We start from the raw sequence: 17,780 nt of genomic DNA on the forward strand, positions 1-17,780 counted from the left end.
TATTTATAAAAAGTTATCCAAATCTACAGTGATCCATTAATTCCTACCTACTGAAGATACCTCAAGAGCTATACTGAATACCTTTAGCCCTTCAAGTCTATTTGATATTTGCTCAGATCAGAAAAAGGTGATGACACGTACTTTGTTACAGAAAGTGAAAATTCTAAAGGGGCACACGAGAGGATGATTTTTAAAAGCATTCTAACACAGTGATCTATTATTTTAAAATCAAACCTAATAAGAACAATAGATACAAAATGGTCCTGAACAGATCATTGTTTTCTGACGGTCTTTTATATATCCCATAAAAAACATGAAAGCATGTTTTTTGTTCAATAATACTAGCTTTTTATTTAAAACTGTATTTTTCAATAAAACCTTCTCTTCCATTTCCACGTAAGACAGAAATTAGAAGCTGTCTTTGACTGCCCTCTGGCTCTTGTAGAGGAATATAAGCACATCTGCATGTTTTAGAATAAGGATATTTTCGTACATAATAATTGACCATTAGTGGAAGAATTCAACATATGTTTAACATAAGGAAAGGTTAGTTTGGGTACCTCTTTCATTTCCTTCATGAATGTTGATGAATTTGTTTCAATATCATCGTCAGTACTGATTCTTGTAAATATCTGTTCAGCAATTCTAAAGGAAGAATATTCTGCTGGAACATATGATCCTGTAAAATATAAAGTAAACATAAATTGAAATGCTTTTATAAAATATAAGTACTAATATTTTGCACTTCTCACCAACTCAGATTATTTATTAACCTAGCTAAGGATTATGTAGTGGAAAGATCACTGGAGATACAGTTAGACAACATGGCCCCAGCTCTGTCACTTACCATATATCCTTGGGCAGCAATTAGACTCTCCCAGTCTCATCCTTCTCACATATAAATGGAAGACAGCATAAATTCAAGTACATTAGAAAGATTTATTATAAACTTCACAAAAATGTTAAATAATATAGTTATATAAAAAAATTCAAAATAGGAAAATTTGGAGGAAATGCTTATGAAGCTCAAGTTGATAAAATTGTTACAGAAAGATGTATTAGGAAGTATGTTATTAGAAATGTATAGAAATACCCAGAATTAGAATGAAAGCAAGACATTTAATTTTTTTTAAAGGTGAGTTTTCATCCCTGAGACTTTTTCTGCCTGAGAAGTTATCATGCTAAATAATCTAAAATATTCACCTTTTGAAAGCAAATCAATCTGATTAATGCAACTACCTCTATACGGAATGGGACATAAAAGGCATTCTAAAATCATAAGAGAATAAAAATATACAAATAGTTGAATGGGAAAAGTATCAAGCATATAGAACAAAATGGTGAAATATAGGGAGTGAAGAAACAAACTCCTGATTATTCCAGGATTTAAAACCAAGATAAGGATGAAGAATAGCATCAATCTCTAAGGAAAAAGGACTAGCAGGAAAAGAAGGCAAAAGTCAGGATACTACTAATAAAAATAAAAGTAACAATAATAACAATAGAGACAGAGAGACAAACCAAGAAACAGACTTTTAACTATAGAGAATAAACTGGTGGTTGCCAGAGGGGAGGTGGGTGAAGGGATGGGTAAAATCGGTTAAGGGGATTAAGAGTACACTTATCATGATGAGCTCTGAGCAGTGTATAGAATTGTTGAATAACTATACTGTACACCTGAAACTTATAGAGCACTGTATGTCATCTATACTGGAATTGAAAACAAAAAATAAATAAATAAATAACAATAGTAATTATAATGATCGCACCTCAATAGCAGATCTCTTAAATACAACTTTCTCACAGGATTTCTGAAAGGATTAAATGGGAAAATAAATGTGAAAGTACCAAGGAGAGGATATAGCATACATGGTATATGTTCATACTTTCTCCTTAGCCCATTTGTATTTACCTCCACCACAAAGGCTCTCTAACATCCTTAAGTCTAAAAATTACTACAGAAGCTCCCCACTGGTACTTTGCTTCTGGTCTGGCTCTCCTCCGACAATACATCAGCCAGAATGATCTATGTGAAAGGCAAATCCTTTCACATCACACATCATGTGATTCTCTTACTTAAATTTCAATAGCTCCCTACAGATTTCTGGATGAAGTTTAATCTCTTCAGTGAAGTACCTAAGACCCTTCATGATCTGGCTCTTGCCCAGTCTCTGGCTTTATATCCTACACTCCTCACAGCTACTGTTTGCTCTACAAAGGAATCTGGACTTCTTGTCCTTCCTTGGGCACATCATACTGGTTTTTGTTTTTTCGTTTTTTTGCTTTAGAATATGTTCTTACCTCTGCCTGGAAAGTCTCTTTCTTTCTCATACCTTTCCCTACATCCATAGTATTTTACATACATTATTCTCACTTAATCTTTACAACAATTCTTAGAATTAGGTACTATTAGAATTTTCATTTACAGATAAGAAAACCAAGGAAGTTAAGTGATTTGCCTTAGATCACGGAGCTAGTAACTAGACAAGCTAGGTCTAGCTCCAAAGCCTATGTTCTTAATTTCCATGCCTTTCAAATTTGACTGTTTCCTTTATGATCAAATTATATGAGGATACTGTATATACTTTTAGGTATTTTAGAGGTTTAAAATAAGTGATAAGTAGAATAATTTTCTTCTAATATTTGAGGGGCTATCATCAAACGAGATTAATATAAGAATTAGGACTAATGAGTAGAAGTTATAGAAAATCAGATTTCAAGTCAGTATAATGAATGCTCTAACAATTACAGATGTCCAATTGCATAGCCTGTTTTTTTTAAAGGACAGAGCTCCTCATAGCTATTCAAATAGAAATAAGATTATTATCACATATGAATCACTTTATAAAAGGAGGGAAATTAGCTAAGATGTCCTTTTCATTCCAATACAACTATAAACCCAATAAAATATTTACTCTTCACTATTCACCTCTGATTTTCTTTCCCAGTAGTAAGGATAAATCTGTATTGTATCGTCAATATTATTATTGCTGTATTCCCCTTACAATTTATTACATTAGGCCAGGGTTTCTCAACCACCACACTAACGTCTTGGGCTGGATAATCTTTCTTACACGTGTCAGGGGGAGGGAAGAATGTCTTGTGCATTGTAGGATGTTCAGCAACATCTCTGGACTCTACACTCCCTTCAGTTGTGACAACCAAAAATGTCTCCAGATATTGTCAAATTTGGGGGCCAGGAGTGCATTGGGGGAGGGACCAAATGCACCAAAATCATCCCTGGTTGAGAACCATTGTATTAGGACAAATCATCTCATTTCTGATTCATAGAGTCCTCAAGGAAACCTAGTTTTCAGAGCTAAGTTGTGCCCCTACACCAAGAAATACATGCATTGTTGAGCCAATGATGGCCATTTATATGTGTATGTATGCACACATAATGTGTTACCGTATCAAGTGCTGCGTCCGAGTTCCTGGTAGCCCTTAAATTAAGTAAAAGATGTTTCTTTCCCCAGTGTTATAATTTGGGAAAAATCTTACATGAGTTACTAAAGGCAGCAGCTTATCCTACTTATTTCACTTTTTCTCACAACAAAGTTTGTTTTTGAATCAGAAATAATATGATTCAGTTTAGTAATAATTGATACAACATTAATAGTTATAGTAAGGTAGTTTTTACTTCTGTTACATCGTACAAAATTTTTAGTACAATGCAATCCAAATTGGATGGAGCTTAATCAATACCAAATAGTAAAAGTTATGGTCTACATAATAGACACTATTATACTTTTAGGTAAGAAAACCTACTCCAAATTCTTTTGGGGTTAATTAGGCACCTGGATCTAAAATATTAGGCACAAAACATTTTAAATGGGAGCAGAAGAATCATTAAGTATGAAGTAAAGCCATAACTTACCAATCTGGGCCATAATCTGACAAAGAGCAATCTGTTTTAAATACGTGGACTTCCCACTCATATTAGGTCCAGTTATGATCAAAAAATTACTTCCTTCTGTAATATAGGTATTGTTGGCAATAGGTTTTTCCACAGATATTTTTTCAAGAATGGGATGCCATCCCTGTTTGATTGCTAAAGTATCAGTAAATTCTGGCCGAACTAAAAAAAGAAAGAAAGAAAGGTTTTGTAAGATTAATATATTTATGTTTAATGGTCTGTGTGGTATATATGTGTGATTTTACTAGGGTCAATTTGGGACAAAGTATTAAGGTATTATTTTATCTTAAATCCCTACCAAAATCCCTCTAGATTGTAACTGATGCATTCTAATCACCATCACAACTTTTATTCACTTCCAGGGAACGCTAGGATTTAATTCTTTGTCATTGTCCTGAGCTCCAAAACAGTTTGTAACATTTTCAGATTTATACAGATTAAAAAGAGTCAGCTAGCCATTGATAATACTTTTTTTTTTTGAGAGAAAGAAAAAGAGTGTGAGGTGGGGGGAGGGGGAGAGGGAGAGAGAGAGAATCTCAAGCAGACTCCCCACTGAGTGTGGAGCCCAACATGGGGCTCAATCTCATGACCCTAAGATTATGGTCTGAGCCGAATTCAAGAGTCGGATGCTTAACAACTGAGCCACCCAGGCACCCCGATAATACTTTTAAAATAACAATTAATTACCAGTACTACAAAATTGTACATCTACTTAATTCCCACCTTAAGTTTTATTTTAAATTTGGCATACTTAGCTTTTCAAGTGACATATGGATATAAAGTAGAACCAAATACAATTTTATGTCCAGAAACTTACAGAAATTTTGTCTAAAAAGAATACCCAGATGATAGACAAAACAGACACAAAATATATTGTTAATTTGTAGAAACAAATAATGAATATAAATATTAAGTAATTTTCTAATATTAAGTGAAGTGAATACTTCAGGTTAACCCCTTGAAATTTCTTATCCAACTTATCAGTAATAACCACACTCCCATACACAAATTTATGGAACTAGTATGTGATAATTAAGTTTGAATAATTGTGGACTTAATATCATTAATAACATTGAAATTTCTAGTTAAAATCACTAGAATTTCCCAAATACTATGTAAATTTATTTTTTTGATGGGAAATAAGTATTTTACGAAGATTTTTTTTCTTATTTTTATATTTCTTATGGAAATGTTAACTCTTTCAATTGGTATTTTATAAGCCAAAAGTTTTCAATCTTTTAGATCTCCTCTGGGGTCAAAACCATACCTTAGGGATCAACTATTTTAATAGTTTTCTTAGCTATTAAGATATTTGATGTTGCTCCATTTTAATTTGAGAGAGATCATCCTGAAACTCCAAACCTATAAATAATGACTTTTGGTGTTAAGAATACTTTGAAAGTAGTTTAAAAATTATTTTCTAACCAACCTCTCTTTTATAATGAATGCTTTTGAATGCGTTTACTCTGGAGGCATGTAGGAGTTTAGTGTTAACTTGTCCCATGCCCTGTCTTCCTCCCTTTACCTTGGAAGGTATTCATAGAAACCTGATCAAGACCTTGGGTTACAAAAGACTTGTGATACAAAAATATATGATATAATCCCTGTTCTTGAAATGTTTATATCTAAGGAGCTAGTTTAGAAAATGTTCACTTTGGAGATTTCATTTCTCTCATCTGCTTCTGTCACACTGTTTCGAATGAGTCTTCAGATTTGAACTCTTATCAATTTGGATCATTGTCATTTCCACCAAGGAGGAAGCTTTTCAGTCTTTCCTATTTGGGGAACCTTTAAAGTTTCTTGCAGTATTTTCTTTCTCATTTGTCAATTTCTCAGTAAACAATTTTCTGACTTTTAAAACAAATTTTAAGAGTAATTTTACTTTTTCTATTTTAAGTCTTAGTCTAAGACCATAGGCAAGAGACCATATTTCAGGTAAAAAAATGTAAAACATTCATAATTGTTATATAAAATTGCTTGGATGGAAGACAAATTTCAGTACGCAACATATTTATTCCAAAGAAAGTAACTTACCATAGTCAGAAAGAGTGCAGGCATGAGCAAATGACAGGAGCATATCCAGCATTGAGACAGTGTCAGATAGTTTATATAAGCAATGAATATGTTCATAAATCTCACTAAGCAGTTTGCACACTATCCTGAAAGTACATGTTTGGAAGTCAGGTAATGCTTTTAAAGAGGGACATACAATATAATTGTAAAATAATGTCAAATTCATTGCCTAAGGTAAAATAACATTCACAGTTCAGTTGTATTCTACAGGTAAAGTCTATTGTTCTTTTGCCTCATTTTATTTTTTTTTTTTTTTTTTGTTCTTTTGCCTCATTTTAGAGATTAGGAAATTGAAGTTCTTTGAATTCAAGGAACTTGTAGCAAGAACGCATCATCTGGTATGTTAACACCATGTTTTTGAAATGATTGTTGTTATTAAATACTAATAAAATTAATATTCATTAATAAAATTATTTTTATAGGTCAAACAAGACCTCACTATGCTTCAATAGATCCCATCTGCTAATAATTTTGTGTTTTTTGCAAATGTTAAATTCAACACAAAAGTTAATATATTCTTTCTTTCACACACACACCTTAACAACATAATTATTGAAGCTTTTTACATAGTAGAGGTATTACACTGTGACATAATAAAAAAGGTTTTCCTTGGAGCACCTGGCTGGCTCAGTTGGTAGAACATGTGACTCTTGGTCTCTGGGTTGTGAGTTCATGCCCCACATTGGGTATAGAGATTACTTAAAAATAAAATCTTAAGGGGTGCCTGGGTGGCTCAGCTGGTTAAGCACCTGACTCTTGATCCTAGCTGAAGGTCTTGGTTTTTTCCCTTATGAGGAGAAATATGTTCCCCAAACCTATTATATCTCATAATCTCTGTGGTCCATGCCCTGAAATTGTTTTGAAAGTCCAACATTTGTCTTTATCATCTAAGCTCATCGATTATGAATGATTTTTTTTTTTTGCCGGGCCCCCCCTCACCCCGCCCATGAATGATCTATTTCTTATTTCCAGCTGTACTGCCACTGTTTCATGACCAGCAAAAGACTGGCATTATTGTAATGATATGCTCATATATATATATGTGATATGACATACACATATCACATACACACATAATGATATATGAGCATATCATTACAATAAATATATGCCATGAGAAGTTGAGGGCTTACATACCATAAGAAAAGAATAAACTGAATGAAGCCCAAGATGTGCCAAATTCTACATCATGGTGGAATGCATACTACAGAAGTATCAGGTATAATGATGTTTTTTTGTTTTTGTTTCTATTTTTGTTTTTGTAATTGGATTTGCCCTGAATCTTCTGTGAGGCTGAGCAATTCCAATCACAATGACAGACTTTAAAAAAGTTTTCATTGTTCTTCCATGAAATGTTCTTTCTTTGCTAACATTCATAATTTTATAATTTTCTGCAATCAGACAAAAAGCCAGTTAATGAAATTTATTATAATGCTTCAAATTGAACCAATTTAATATTCAAAATTTCAAATGTGCTTACATGTAAGTCATGTGATAGATTTCTCTCAAAGATTCTTGACATCTTTCATTCATTTTAATTAAGTCTGCTGATGTAAAGGTGTAAGAACTTTTCACTTTAGATATCTGTTAGGAAATTAAACAAAATTAACAAAATGTCAAGATGGGTGTACACTCCTATAAAATCAAACATAAAGATTTTAAACAGCATAGATATTTAGGTTAATTAATTTTGGAGATAAAGCATCACAAATAAAGTCTCAAATAATGTCTGCAAAACAGAAAAGATCACTTCTAAAATTAAAGCACTTAAAGTTAACCTACAGTATTCTGGCACAACTATTCGAACAGGTCTCAAAATAGCTCTGTAGAAATGTCAGACAGTATATCTTATTACCCAGTAATATGCATGACAGATATCAGTCATTTCTGACCCATCTTAGCCCTTGTCCCATATCTGAACCTCACTCAATTTCTAAGCCCATTACTATGTCTCAACCGATTCTTTTCTTTTTCCATCCCCCATCACCTGGGATTACAGTGTGTATTTAAAAACCCTAAAAGTTAAATGTGTTTTTTGTTGTTGTTGAAAGCTACCCCCTGAAAGCAGAGAAAGCAAAATTAGATTGGGTTAGACTTTCCCAAACTGGTATATCATGGAGATGTTAATATGTATTTAGGAAAAAATATTTCCTTGGTCCAAGGTTTGGCAATACCGGATTTTAAAAAGTTAACAGATTTCTTTATTTCAGGATTTTTAAACCTTTAATAGGCAAATGTACATAGAGAACTACCTAAAACAGGAGATGGTACAGTATTTTCCAAATTCCTTGGATCAAAAATACCCTTTGGACTTTTTTTTTTTCATTTCCTTTTTTTTTTACACATACCAAGCTTCCAGAACAATGGGATGCACTGTTTGGTGTTTCTCCAAAATTCTACCTCACTCTTAGATTATTATAACTATTAGGTAGGTTGACAGGAGTAGGAAAGCAATATACAGAACATTCAGAAATTTGGCATGTAAAATTCAAGGAATGTCTGAAAAAATGTAAAATGTAATTCAGAAATAATAAATTCCGAACCAGAACTCTAAAATGAACCTTAATAAATTCTGAAGGAAGTTGATTATTGGGTAAGGCTGTACAATCAGTAGTCATCTGGATGAAAAATCCTCGAGCAGAGCTAAAACTTGTCCTTAAAGGAAGACTGTATTTTTCTGCGAGCTGCGATATCATTCCTAGCGACCAGAAATAAGAAAAACAAAAATAATTTTAATGAGAAAATTACTCTTTCTGTTTAAAAAAAAAATCACAGTTTTTTTTTGTTGTTGTTGTTATTTTATATATAAATAGGAAGGTCTTTCTACTCTTTTAAACTGTAAAGATTTTTAATGTCTAACACATATGATGGTCAAGTATCCTTTTAAGAAAAGAACTGGTAGGGGCATCTGGGTGGCTCAGTCTTTAAGCGTCCGCCTTTGGCTCAGGTCATGATCCCAGGGTCCTGGGATCGAGCCCCACTGGAATCAAGCCCTGCATCAGATCAGGTTCCCTGCTCCGCGAGAAGCCTGCTTCTCCTTCTCCCACTCCCCCTGCTTGTGTTCCCTCTCTCGCTGTGTCTCTCTCTGTCAAATAGATAAATAAAATCTTTAAAAAAAAAAATTGGTCGTACAAAGATAGTCACTTTGATAGGTAGTTTGAAAGTTAAAAAAACTAAAAATTAAAATAAACTAAGACTATTTTATACTCTATTAGAATATTAGTTTTCATTTGTTATTCATTCAACATTTTTGAAATCATATAAATTATTATAATCATTAGTTCAGAATAAGAAATTCTCTCTACAAGACATATATTTTGCAAAACAAAATATTCCAAAAAGAAAATGGGGATACAACAAATACCTAAAAAATCCAAATTTTCCTATCAACTTCAAACTTACCACAGAGTTCTAAATTTTTATTTTTAACTTGATGATCATTAATGCTTTGAATATTACTTGTGAAAATTAACATCTTTATTCCTCAAAATAGTTCCTCCAACAATTTTCCTGCTTCTCAGTGATACCACCACTCTCAGGCTAGAAATTTCAATTAGCACCAATAGCTACGTTTCCCTTTACCATGGCCATAACTACTCTATTATTAACTCATCATTTCTTCCTTCAACCTTTGCTTTCTCTCTTCTCATATACATTGCTATCACTCAAATGCTTTAATTTGTAATAGTTTAAAATGGTTTCCTTGGGGCGCCTGGGTGGCTCAGATGGTTAAGCGTCTGCCTTCGGCTCAGGTCATGATCCCAGAGTCCTGGGATCGAGTCCCGCATCCGGCTCCCTGCTCAGCGGGGAGCCTGCTTCTCCCTCTGCCTCTCTCTCTCTCTCTCTCTCTGTCTCTTATGAATAAATTTAAAAAAAATCTTTAAAATAAATAAATAAATAAATAAAAAATAAAATAAAATGGTTTCCTTGTCTCCATTGCTCTACTCAAATTCATTCAACCAATCTTCTTGATCAATTTCACTCCACAGAGGAAAATATCTCAGTGCCTCTGCATTCTCTTAGGGAAAAAAAATCCAAACTCCCAGCCTTCAAAGACTAAATTCTGGTCCCTAGTCTACATTTCCAATCTTACCTCTTACAAGTTCTGTCAGGGAATGCCCGATTCTACCCTAACCAATTTCCTTCCCCGCCCACTGAGGTTTCCTTATAGCCTTTGTGCTTCGGTTTGTACCACTGCCAGTATGTGGAATTCCTTTCTAGGCTATTCTATCTACTAAAAACATTCCCATCCTCTATGCTTCCACACCCAATCACTCTCTGACCCCTATAACCTGCTATATTTTTCATCATATATCTTATACCCATGTGATATTATATGATCTATGTGATCAATATACGCATCTATCTACCTCTCTATACCTATAAACACACACACACATTTCTTTTTTGTCTGTCTTCCCTACTATAACATAAGCTCCATGAGGACAGGGACTTTGTCTTGTTCCCATATATATATTATTAGTACCCAAAACAGTGTCTATATTTACAAGAAACTCCATAAATTTGTTAAATCAATTACTGTACTTGCTCAAATGCTACCTCTTCTAGACAAATATATTTCTTCCTCTGAAATCATTTAGTACCGATACCTGCATTTTTCATCTAATTTATATACAATATTATATGAAGGTAAACAAACATCTCCAGATCTTCAGGTAACTCTAAGTTTGAAGAAACTCTATATTTAAGTTGGGAGAAAAAAATAGACACATTATAACATTTAGAGATACTTATTTTTAAAATCATATTTTAATATATTTTTTATTATGTTATGTTAATTACCATACATTACATCATTAGTTTTTGATATTTAATCTATTTTAAATGACAGTATGTGTTAACCTTATCTCTTTTGGTAACAAAAATTTAATTAAAAATATGTGTGGCTAGTTATCACCAGCAGAAAAGCACATGTTCTAAAAAGGTTTAATTTTGGGGTGCCTGGGTGGCTCAGTCATTAAGCGTCTGCCTTCGGCTCAGGTCATGATCCCAGGGTCCTGGGATCGAGCCCCACATTGGGCTCCCTGCTCAGTGGGAAGCCTGCTTCTCCCTCTCCCTCTCCCCCTGGCTTGTGTTCCCTCTCTCACTGTGTCTCTCTCTGTCAAATAAATAAATAAAATCTTTTAATAAATAAACAAATAAAAAGTTTTAATTTAAAACAAAAAACAGAAAAATACACTGAAGTAATTAAATTACCCGCTATGTCATCTACAATCTCTGTATATGTTCTTCTCGCTATGTCAAGAAATTCATTTATGTTGGATCTCACTGCATAGCACTTCTGAGTCCTCATGTTCAGGCATCCTTTCATGTATCTTGCATCATCATTAATTATGGTTTTAATCTTTTCAAGTATGATTCCAAACCTAAAAAAGAACATTACAGGCAATAAGTCAACAATTATTTTAATTTGTAATCTGAGTCACAGTTAATGATATATTTTCTTAGAATAATATAATTTTAAATATAACAAATAACATTTTCTTGAAATCTATTCAAAATTATTTTGAAAATAATTTAGCAATATATGTATATTTTACATTACATAAATTAGAACTGTGACTATATCAATTTTAAAATATTTTGTCAATCAGGACTAGTCTCTTAAAGTAACATGAAGCCACCAAGAACAATTCTATAACTGCTAATAAAAAGATCTCCCAAATTATACCCTCTGACTGTGCCTATGAGTATAAAATATATCCCTGAAGAACTGTTATGAAAATTCTGGCTTCATGTTCATTGACTCAATCAACATTTACTTATACCATGTATGATAACTGTGTTAGGTGCACAGTTCTAAAGAAGGATTAAATGTATGGTTCTTGCTTTCAGGTGGGGCCAGACAAATTAAACACATATTGTAAAACAGTGGTAAAAGAAACCTCCCAATAATCAGTAATTAAGTACAGTGATTATGTAAACCAAAAGTCTGGTAACACCTATTTTCATAACCTTCTGTTTTATTCTGTTCTGTATTTTATTTGTAATTCTGTTTTATTATTAACCTCAATTTGTGGCTCACAAAAGATGTGAATCCTGAATCAATAAACTAACAGTTCTTAAGCATCACAAGTCTTTTTGGTTAAAAATCAAGGTGCCATTGCTAAAAACAATATTAAAATTAAACTGTACTTAGATCTCTTATTCAATATTTATACCTACTATTTTTTGGTTACATTAGGCCCTTTATGATTCACAAAAGAGAAATATGTACTTTTATATTCGCAAGTCTTTCCATAGGGAATGGCTAAAAAAAGAAATATTAAAATTGTGTATGATTTCAATTTTTAATACTATTCTAATTGCCTATTAACACAAAAACTCAATGTGCTGTTACCCTATTTATGGGTATTTATAAGATGTAATGTATAATTAGGACTTTGATGAATAGTTTAAACGTTGTTAACTAGAGTTCAAGTAATTGTTCTATTGATTACTGTTAAGAGTACTTAAAATCATTTATGATCAGGAAGAAAGGAATAATTAGCAGGGTTATTTTATTCACAGTTGAGTGACAAAGACCTCTTATCTTCCAATGAACCACCGTAAGCTCTTAATAAAGGTGTGTTACAGTTCCTCAAAGCAATCTGTTAAAAAATAAAATAAAGTTAGTTAAAAATAATAAATTATAACACTATTCAAATATAGCATTTTACATTTGTTTAATACTTTACAGTTTACCAAGGGTTTTCTTGCTTCATCTTCTCATTTGTATACTCATAAAAGATATTTTAGGTATATAGGTGAGGACAGATGGTACCTTTCCCATTTTCCAGATGAAGAGCACCTGGCTAATAAAGGACATCCACTGCTTTACTATTATGACTTTAATTTTTCTTGTCTCTCAAATAATTGTTAGCATTCAACTACTTATTAGAGGTAGGTACTTAAATAGCTATCATTGTACATTTAGAGTACTCTACATATAATTCCAAAATTTGGGTTTTAAATATGCATTAAACTAAGAAAGTGCTTTGCATATTTATAAATAGAGCAATTTCTCCATTCTTATATGCAAAAATAGAGGTTTAATTTTGCTTAATGGAAACTATGAGTGGTCACTATTTCAATAAATAGAAACAAGAGGAAAACACAGTTTACCTAACTTTTTTTAACTTAAACTTTTTTCATTTATTTAAAATCAATTAATTAATATACAGTGTATTATTAGTTTCAGAGGTAGAGTTTAGTGATTCATCAGTTGCATATAACACCCACTGCTCATTACATCAAGTGCCCTCCTTAATGCCCATCACCCAATTATTCCTTCCCCCCACACACCTCCCCTCCAGTAACCCTTGGTTTGTTTCCTATAGTTAAGAGTCTCTTATGGTTTGCTTCACTCTCCTTTTTCATCTTATTTTATTTTCCCTTCCCATCCTCTATGTTCATCTGTTTTGTTTCTTAAATTCCACATATGAGTGAAATTATATGATATTTGTCCTTCTCTGACTGACTTATTTCACTTAGTGTAATACCCTCTAATTCCACCCACATGGTTGCAAATGGCAAGATTTCATTCTTTTTGATGGCTGAGTAATATTCCTGTGTGTGTGTGTGTGTGTGTGTGTGTGTGTGTGTGTGTGTGTGTACACACCACCTCTTCTTTATCCATTTATCTGTTAATGGACATCTGAGCTCTTTCCATAGTTTGGCTATTGTGGACATTGCTGCTATAAACATCAGGTGCATGGGCCCCTTTGAATCACTATGTTTGTATCCTTTGGAAAAATACCTAGTGATACAATTGCTGGGTCATAGGGTAGCTCTATTTTTAACATCTTGAGGAACCTCCATATCGTTTTCCAGAGTGGCTGTACCAGCTTGCATTCCCACCAACAGTGTAAGAGAGTTCCCCTTTCTCTGCATTCTCGCCAACATCTGTAGTTTCTTGGCTTGTTAATTTTAGCCATTCTGACTGGTGTGAGGTGGTATCTCATTGAGGTTTTGATTTGTATCTTCCTGACGCCGAGTGATGTGGAACATTTTTTCATGTGTCTGTTGGCCATTTGTATGTCTTCTTTGGAGATGTCTGTTCATGTCTTCTGCCCATTTCTTGACTGGATTATTTGGGTTTTGGGTGTTGAATTTGACAAGTTCTTTATAGATCTTGGATACTAGCCCTTTATCTGATATGTCATTTGCAAATATCTTCTCCCATTCTGAAGGCTGTCTTTTGGTTTTGTTGACTGTTTCCTTTGCTGTGCAAAAGCTTTTTACCTTGATGAAGTTCTAAGAGTTCATTTTTGCCTTTGTTTTCCTTGCCTTTGGAGACATGTCTAGCAAGAAGTTGCTGCAGCTGAGGTCAAAGAGACTGCTGCCTGTGTTCTCCTCTAGGATTCTGATGGATTCCTGTCTCACACGTAGGTGTTTCATCCATTTTGAGTTTATTTTTGTGTATGGTGTATGAAAATGGCCCAGTTTCATTCTTTTGCATGTGGCTGTCTAATTTTCCCAACACCATTTGTTGAAGAGACTTTTCCATTGGACATTCTTTCCTGCTTTGTCGAAGATTAGTTGACCATAGAGTAGAGGGCCCATTTCTAGGTTTTCCATTCTGTTCCATTGATCTATGTGTCTGTTTTTGTGCCAGTTCCATACTGTCTTGATCACTATGTGATCAAGCTTTGTAATACAGCTTGAAGTCTAGAAATGTAGTGCTACCAGCTTTGGTTTTCATTTTCAACATTCCTTTGGCTATTTGGGGCCTTTTTGGTTCCATACAAATTCTAGGATTATTTGTTCCAGCTCTGTGAAAAATGTTTGATAGTATTTTGATAGGGATTGTACTGAATGTGTAGATTACTTTGGGTAGCACAGATATTTTAACAATATTTGTTCTTCCAATCCATGAGCCAGGGAATGTTTTTCCATTTTTTTGTGTCTTCTTCAATTTCTTTCATAAATGTTCTATAGTTTTCAGAGTACAGATCTTTGGTTAGGTTTATTCCTAGGTATCTTATGGTTTTTGGTGCAGTTGTAAATGGGGTCAGTTCCTTGATTTCTCTTTCTTCTGCCTCATTGTTAGTGTATAGAAATGCAACTAACTTCTGTGCATTGATTTTATATCCTGTGACTTTGCTGAATTCCTATATGAGTCCTAGTAATTTTTGGGTGGAGTCTTCTGGGTTTTCAACATAGAGTATCATGTCATCTGCAAAGAGTAAAAGTTTGACTTCTTCTTTGACAATTTGGATGCCTTTTACTTCTTTTTGTTGTCTTAGCTGAGGCTAGGACTTCCAGTACCATGTTGAACAACAGTAATGAGAGTGGACATCCCTGTCATGTTGCTGACCTTAGGGGAAAAGCTTTCAGTTTTTCCCCATTGAGAATGATACTCATTCACTGTGGGTTTTTCATATATATGGTTAACCTGACTTTTACGTGCTATTCTAGTTTGCTATGAGGCAATGGCAATAATATTTTTTTCTTAAGAATAGAAAATACTTAAATGCTAATAAAACTATAAATTCATAAAAGCATAAAGAAAAACATTTAAATTGCTTATAATTCTACTACCCTTCCAAATAAATTATCTAAATACTACGGTATATTTCCTGTCACTTCCTCAAATCAAAAAAATTTTTTTATCATCGCATATTCCTTTTCTCCCCTACTTAATACTACATCACAAGCATTAGAAACTTTTAATAGTATAAATTTTTAATACATCATAATATTTTACCCTCTAGAAAACAAATAGTCTCTTCCCCTTATTAGAGGTCTATACTACTTAGAATTTCTCACTAATATAAATAACGCTGCTATGACATAACTGGGCATAAATCTTGGTAGTATTTCTTAAGACTTCTTTTGGACAGATTTCTAGTAACATAACACCGTCAAAAGATAGATGTTGTAAAACTTCCCTGTGAAGTATGTGCAATTTGTACTCCTACCAGCGGCCTCTGAGGTTGTCTGTCTCACTGTTCTCTCATTAGCAGTAAGTTGTGTCCATTAAGGTAAAAAAAATAAAAACAAAAAAGCTTTGCTTCTTTTATATATAAAAAAATGACTTTAATTTGTATTTCTTTGACTAACAGTAAGGCTGAATATTTTTGGTATTATTTATTAACCTCTTTGATTTCCATTTTGGGGGCATTTTCCATATTTCTACTGGTATTCCAACAGTGTCTTATGAAATTACATGAGTTTTATGACAGAAATTAATATTTAATCTGTCAAATGCTATAAATTTTCCTAATTTTCTTTGGCCTTTACTTTGCCTCTGATATATCAAAGTTTGAAATTTGTGTCTTATCAAATCTATCGATTTTGGGGATGATTTATTACACCTTTTTCATTCTAAGAAGATGACATTTTTTACATCTTTTGCCAAATTGCTTTCATTATATATATTTATTAGAATGAACTCTATAACAAAATTCTTCCAGATTTTTCATTACTTTTTTTTTAAAGATTTTTATTTATTTATTTGACAGAGAGGGCAAGAGAGCACAAGCAGGGGGAACAGTAGAGGGAGAGGGAGAAATAGGTTCCCGGCCAAGAAGGGAGCCCAATGTGGGACTTGATCCCAGGACCCTGAGGTCATGACCTGAGCCGAAGGTAGATGCTTAACCATTTGAGCCACCCAGGTGCCCCTACTTTTTCTTTTAAAAAAGGAGTTCTTCCTTGTCACCTTAAGTTTTTTTTTTTTTTTGAAGTGAACATAACCTCAAGATTTTATTGTCTTCGTAATATTAACAAAATATGAAGCTTAGAACTGGATCACTTGGCCCTTTCTCTTCTTATCTCCTCCCAGTTCAAAATGCTTGCATCTCTTAATAGCCAGCATTCTCTTAGATCTGCAATTGAGCTCAACACATTCAAGCCTCAGCACAATCTTCTTTGTAGTTTTAGCCTTTTTCCAGAAAATCGGCTTAGTCTGCCCACCATAGCCACTCTGCTTCCTGTCATAACGCCGCTTTCCCTGGGCATAAAGAGAATCTTTGCCCTTGTACTGTGTCACTTTGTGGGGCTGGTGCTTGCCACACTTCTTGCAGAAAGTCCGGCGGGTTTTATGAACGTTCACCCTGTTTGTGAGAGCACTATCAGCATGGAAAAAGCTGTCACCTTAAGTTTTAAAAAATGTTTTGCACAGGGGTTCCTGGCTGGCTCAGTCAGCAGAGCATGGGACTCTTGATCTCAGGGTTGTGAGTTGGAGCCCCATGTTGGGTGTAGAGATTACTTAAATAAATAAATGTTTTTAAAAAAGTTTTGCACAGTAAAGTATTTAAAAATATATTAGAAAATCACATCAGAGATATTTCAGGTAAGAGTCATCAATGAATATTTAAATCATTGAGTGAAAGTTTAATGAGGAACAGAATATTTACATAGTCTCAAAGTATCTCTCCACAGATTATTTAATAACTTTACAGTGAAGAAATTGATCAAAGTTAATATCACCAGAATGGGGAATGACATAATGTGCCTCCTGATGTGATGTACTGAAAAAGATACAACATTGCTCATAGAGTATTACTGCTAAATAAGCGGAATTTAATCATGAGAAAATAACCACACAAACTGAGGAATATTCTATAAAACAATAGACACTCTTCACGATGTTAATATCATGAAAGACAAAGAAAGGATGAGAAACCTTAAGTTGAAAAGTGGTATAAAGAAACATGACATTAGGGACACCAGGGTGGCTCAGTTAAGCATCTGCCTTCTGCTCAGATCATGATCCCAGGGTCCTGGGATTGGGCTTGTGGCTCAGCAGGGAGTCTGCTTCTCCCTCTCCCTCTGCCCCTCCCTCTGC

General features: G+C 33.7%; 2 protein-coding genes across 2 annotated transcripts in view; both read right to left on the reverse strand.

Moving 5' to 3' along the window:
* The window catches only part of MSH4 (mutS homolog 4), a 91,343-nt gene that overhangs the window by 15,748 nt on the left and 57,815 nt on the right, over window positions 1–17,780 (reverse strand). The window contains exons 10-16 of the mRNA XM_078071729.1: window positions 12,536–12,600; window positions 11,207–11,376; window positions 8,551–8,687; window positions 7,470–7,573; window positions 5,951–6,075; window positions 3,878–4,078; window positions 561–679 (exon numbers count right to left, since the gene is read on the reverse strand). Of these exons, the coding sequence (XP_077927855.1) occupies window positions 561–679; window positions 3,878–4,078; window positions 5,951–6,075; window positions 7,470–7,573; window positions 8,551–8,687; window positions 11,207–11,376; window positions 12,536–12,600 (921 nt within the window). The remainder of the gene's footprint in view (window positions 1–560; window positions 680–3,877; window positions 4,079–5,950; window positions 6,076–7,469; window positions 7,574–8,550; window positions 8,688–11,206; window positions 11,377–12,535; window positions 12,601–17,780) is intronic.
* LOC118551763 (large ribosomal subunit protein eL42-like) lies at window positions 16,695–17,481 on the reverse strand. Its single transcript, XM_078071639.1, has 2 exons — window positions 17,423–17,481; window positions 16,695–17,061 (listed from the first exon to the last, which is right to left on the reverse strand). The coding sequence occupies exons 1-2, from the start codon at window positions 17,479–17,481 to the stop codon at window positions 16,731–16,733; spliced, it is 390 nt and encodes a 129-aa protein (XP_077927765.1). The 3' UTR covers window positions 16,695–16,730.

This window comes from Halichoerus grypus, chromosome 5 (assembly GCF_964656455.1).
Source record: "Halichoerus grypus chromosome 5, mHalGry1.hap1.1, whole genome shotgun sequence".
NCBI lineage: Eukaryota > Metazoa > Chordata > Mammalia > Carnivora > Phocidae > Halichoerus > Halichoerus grypus.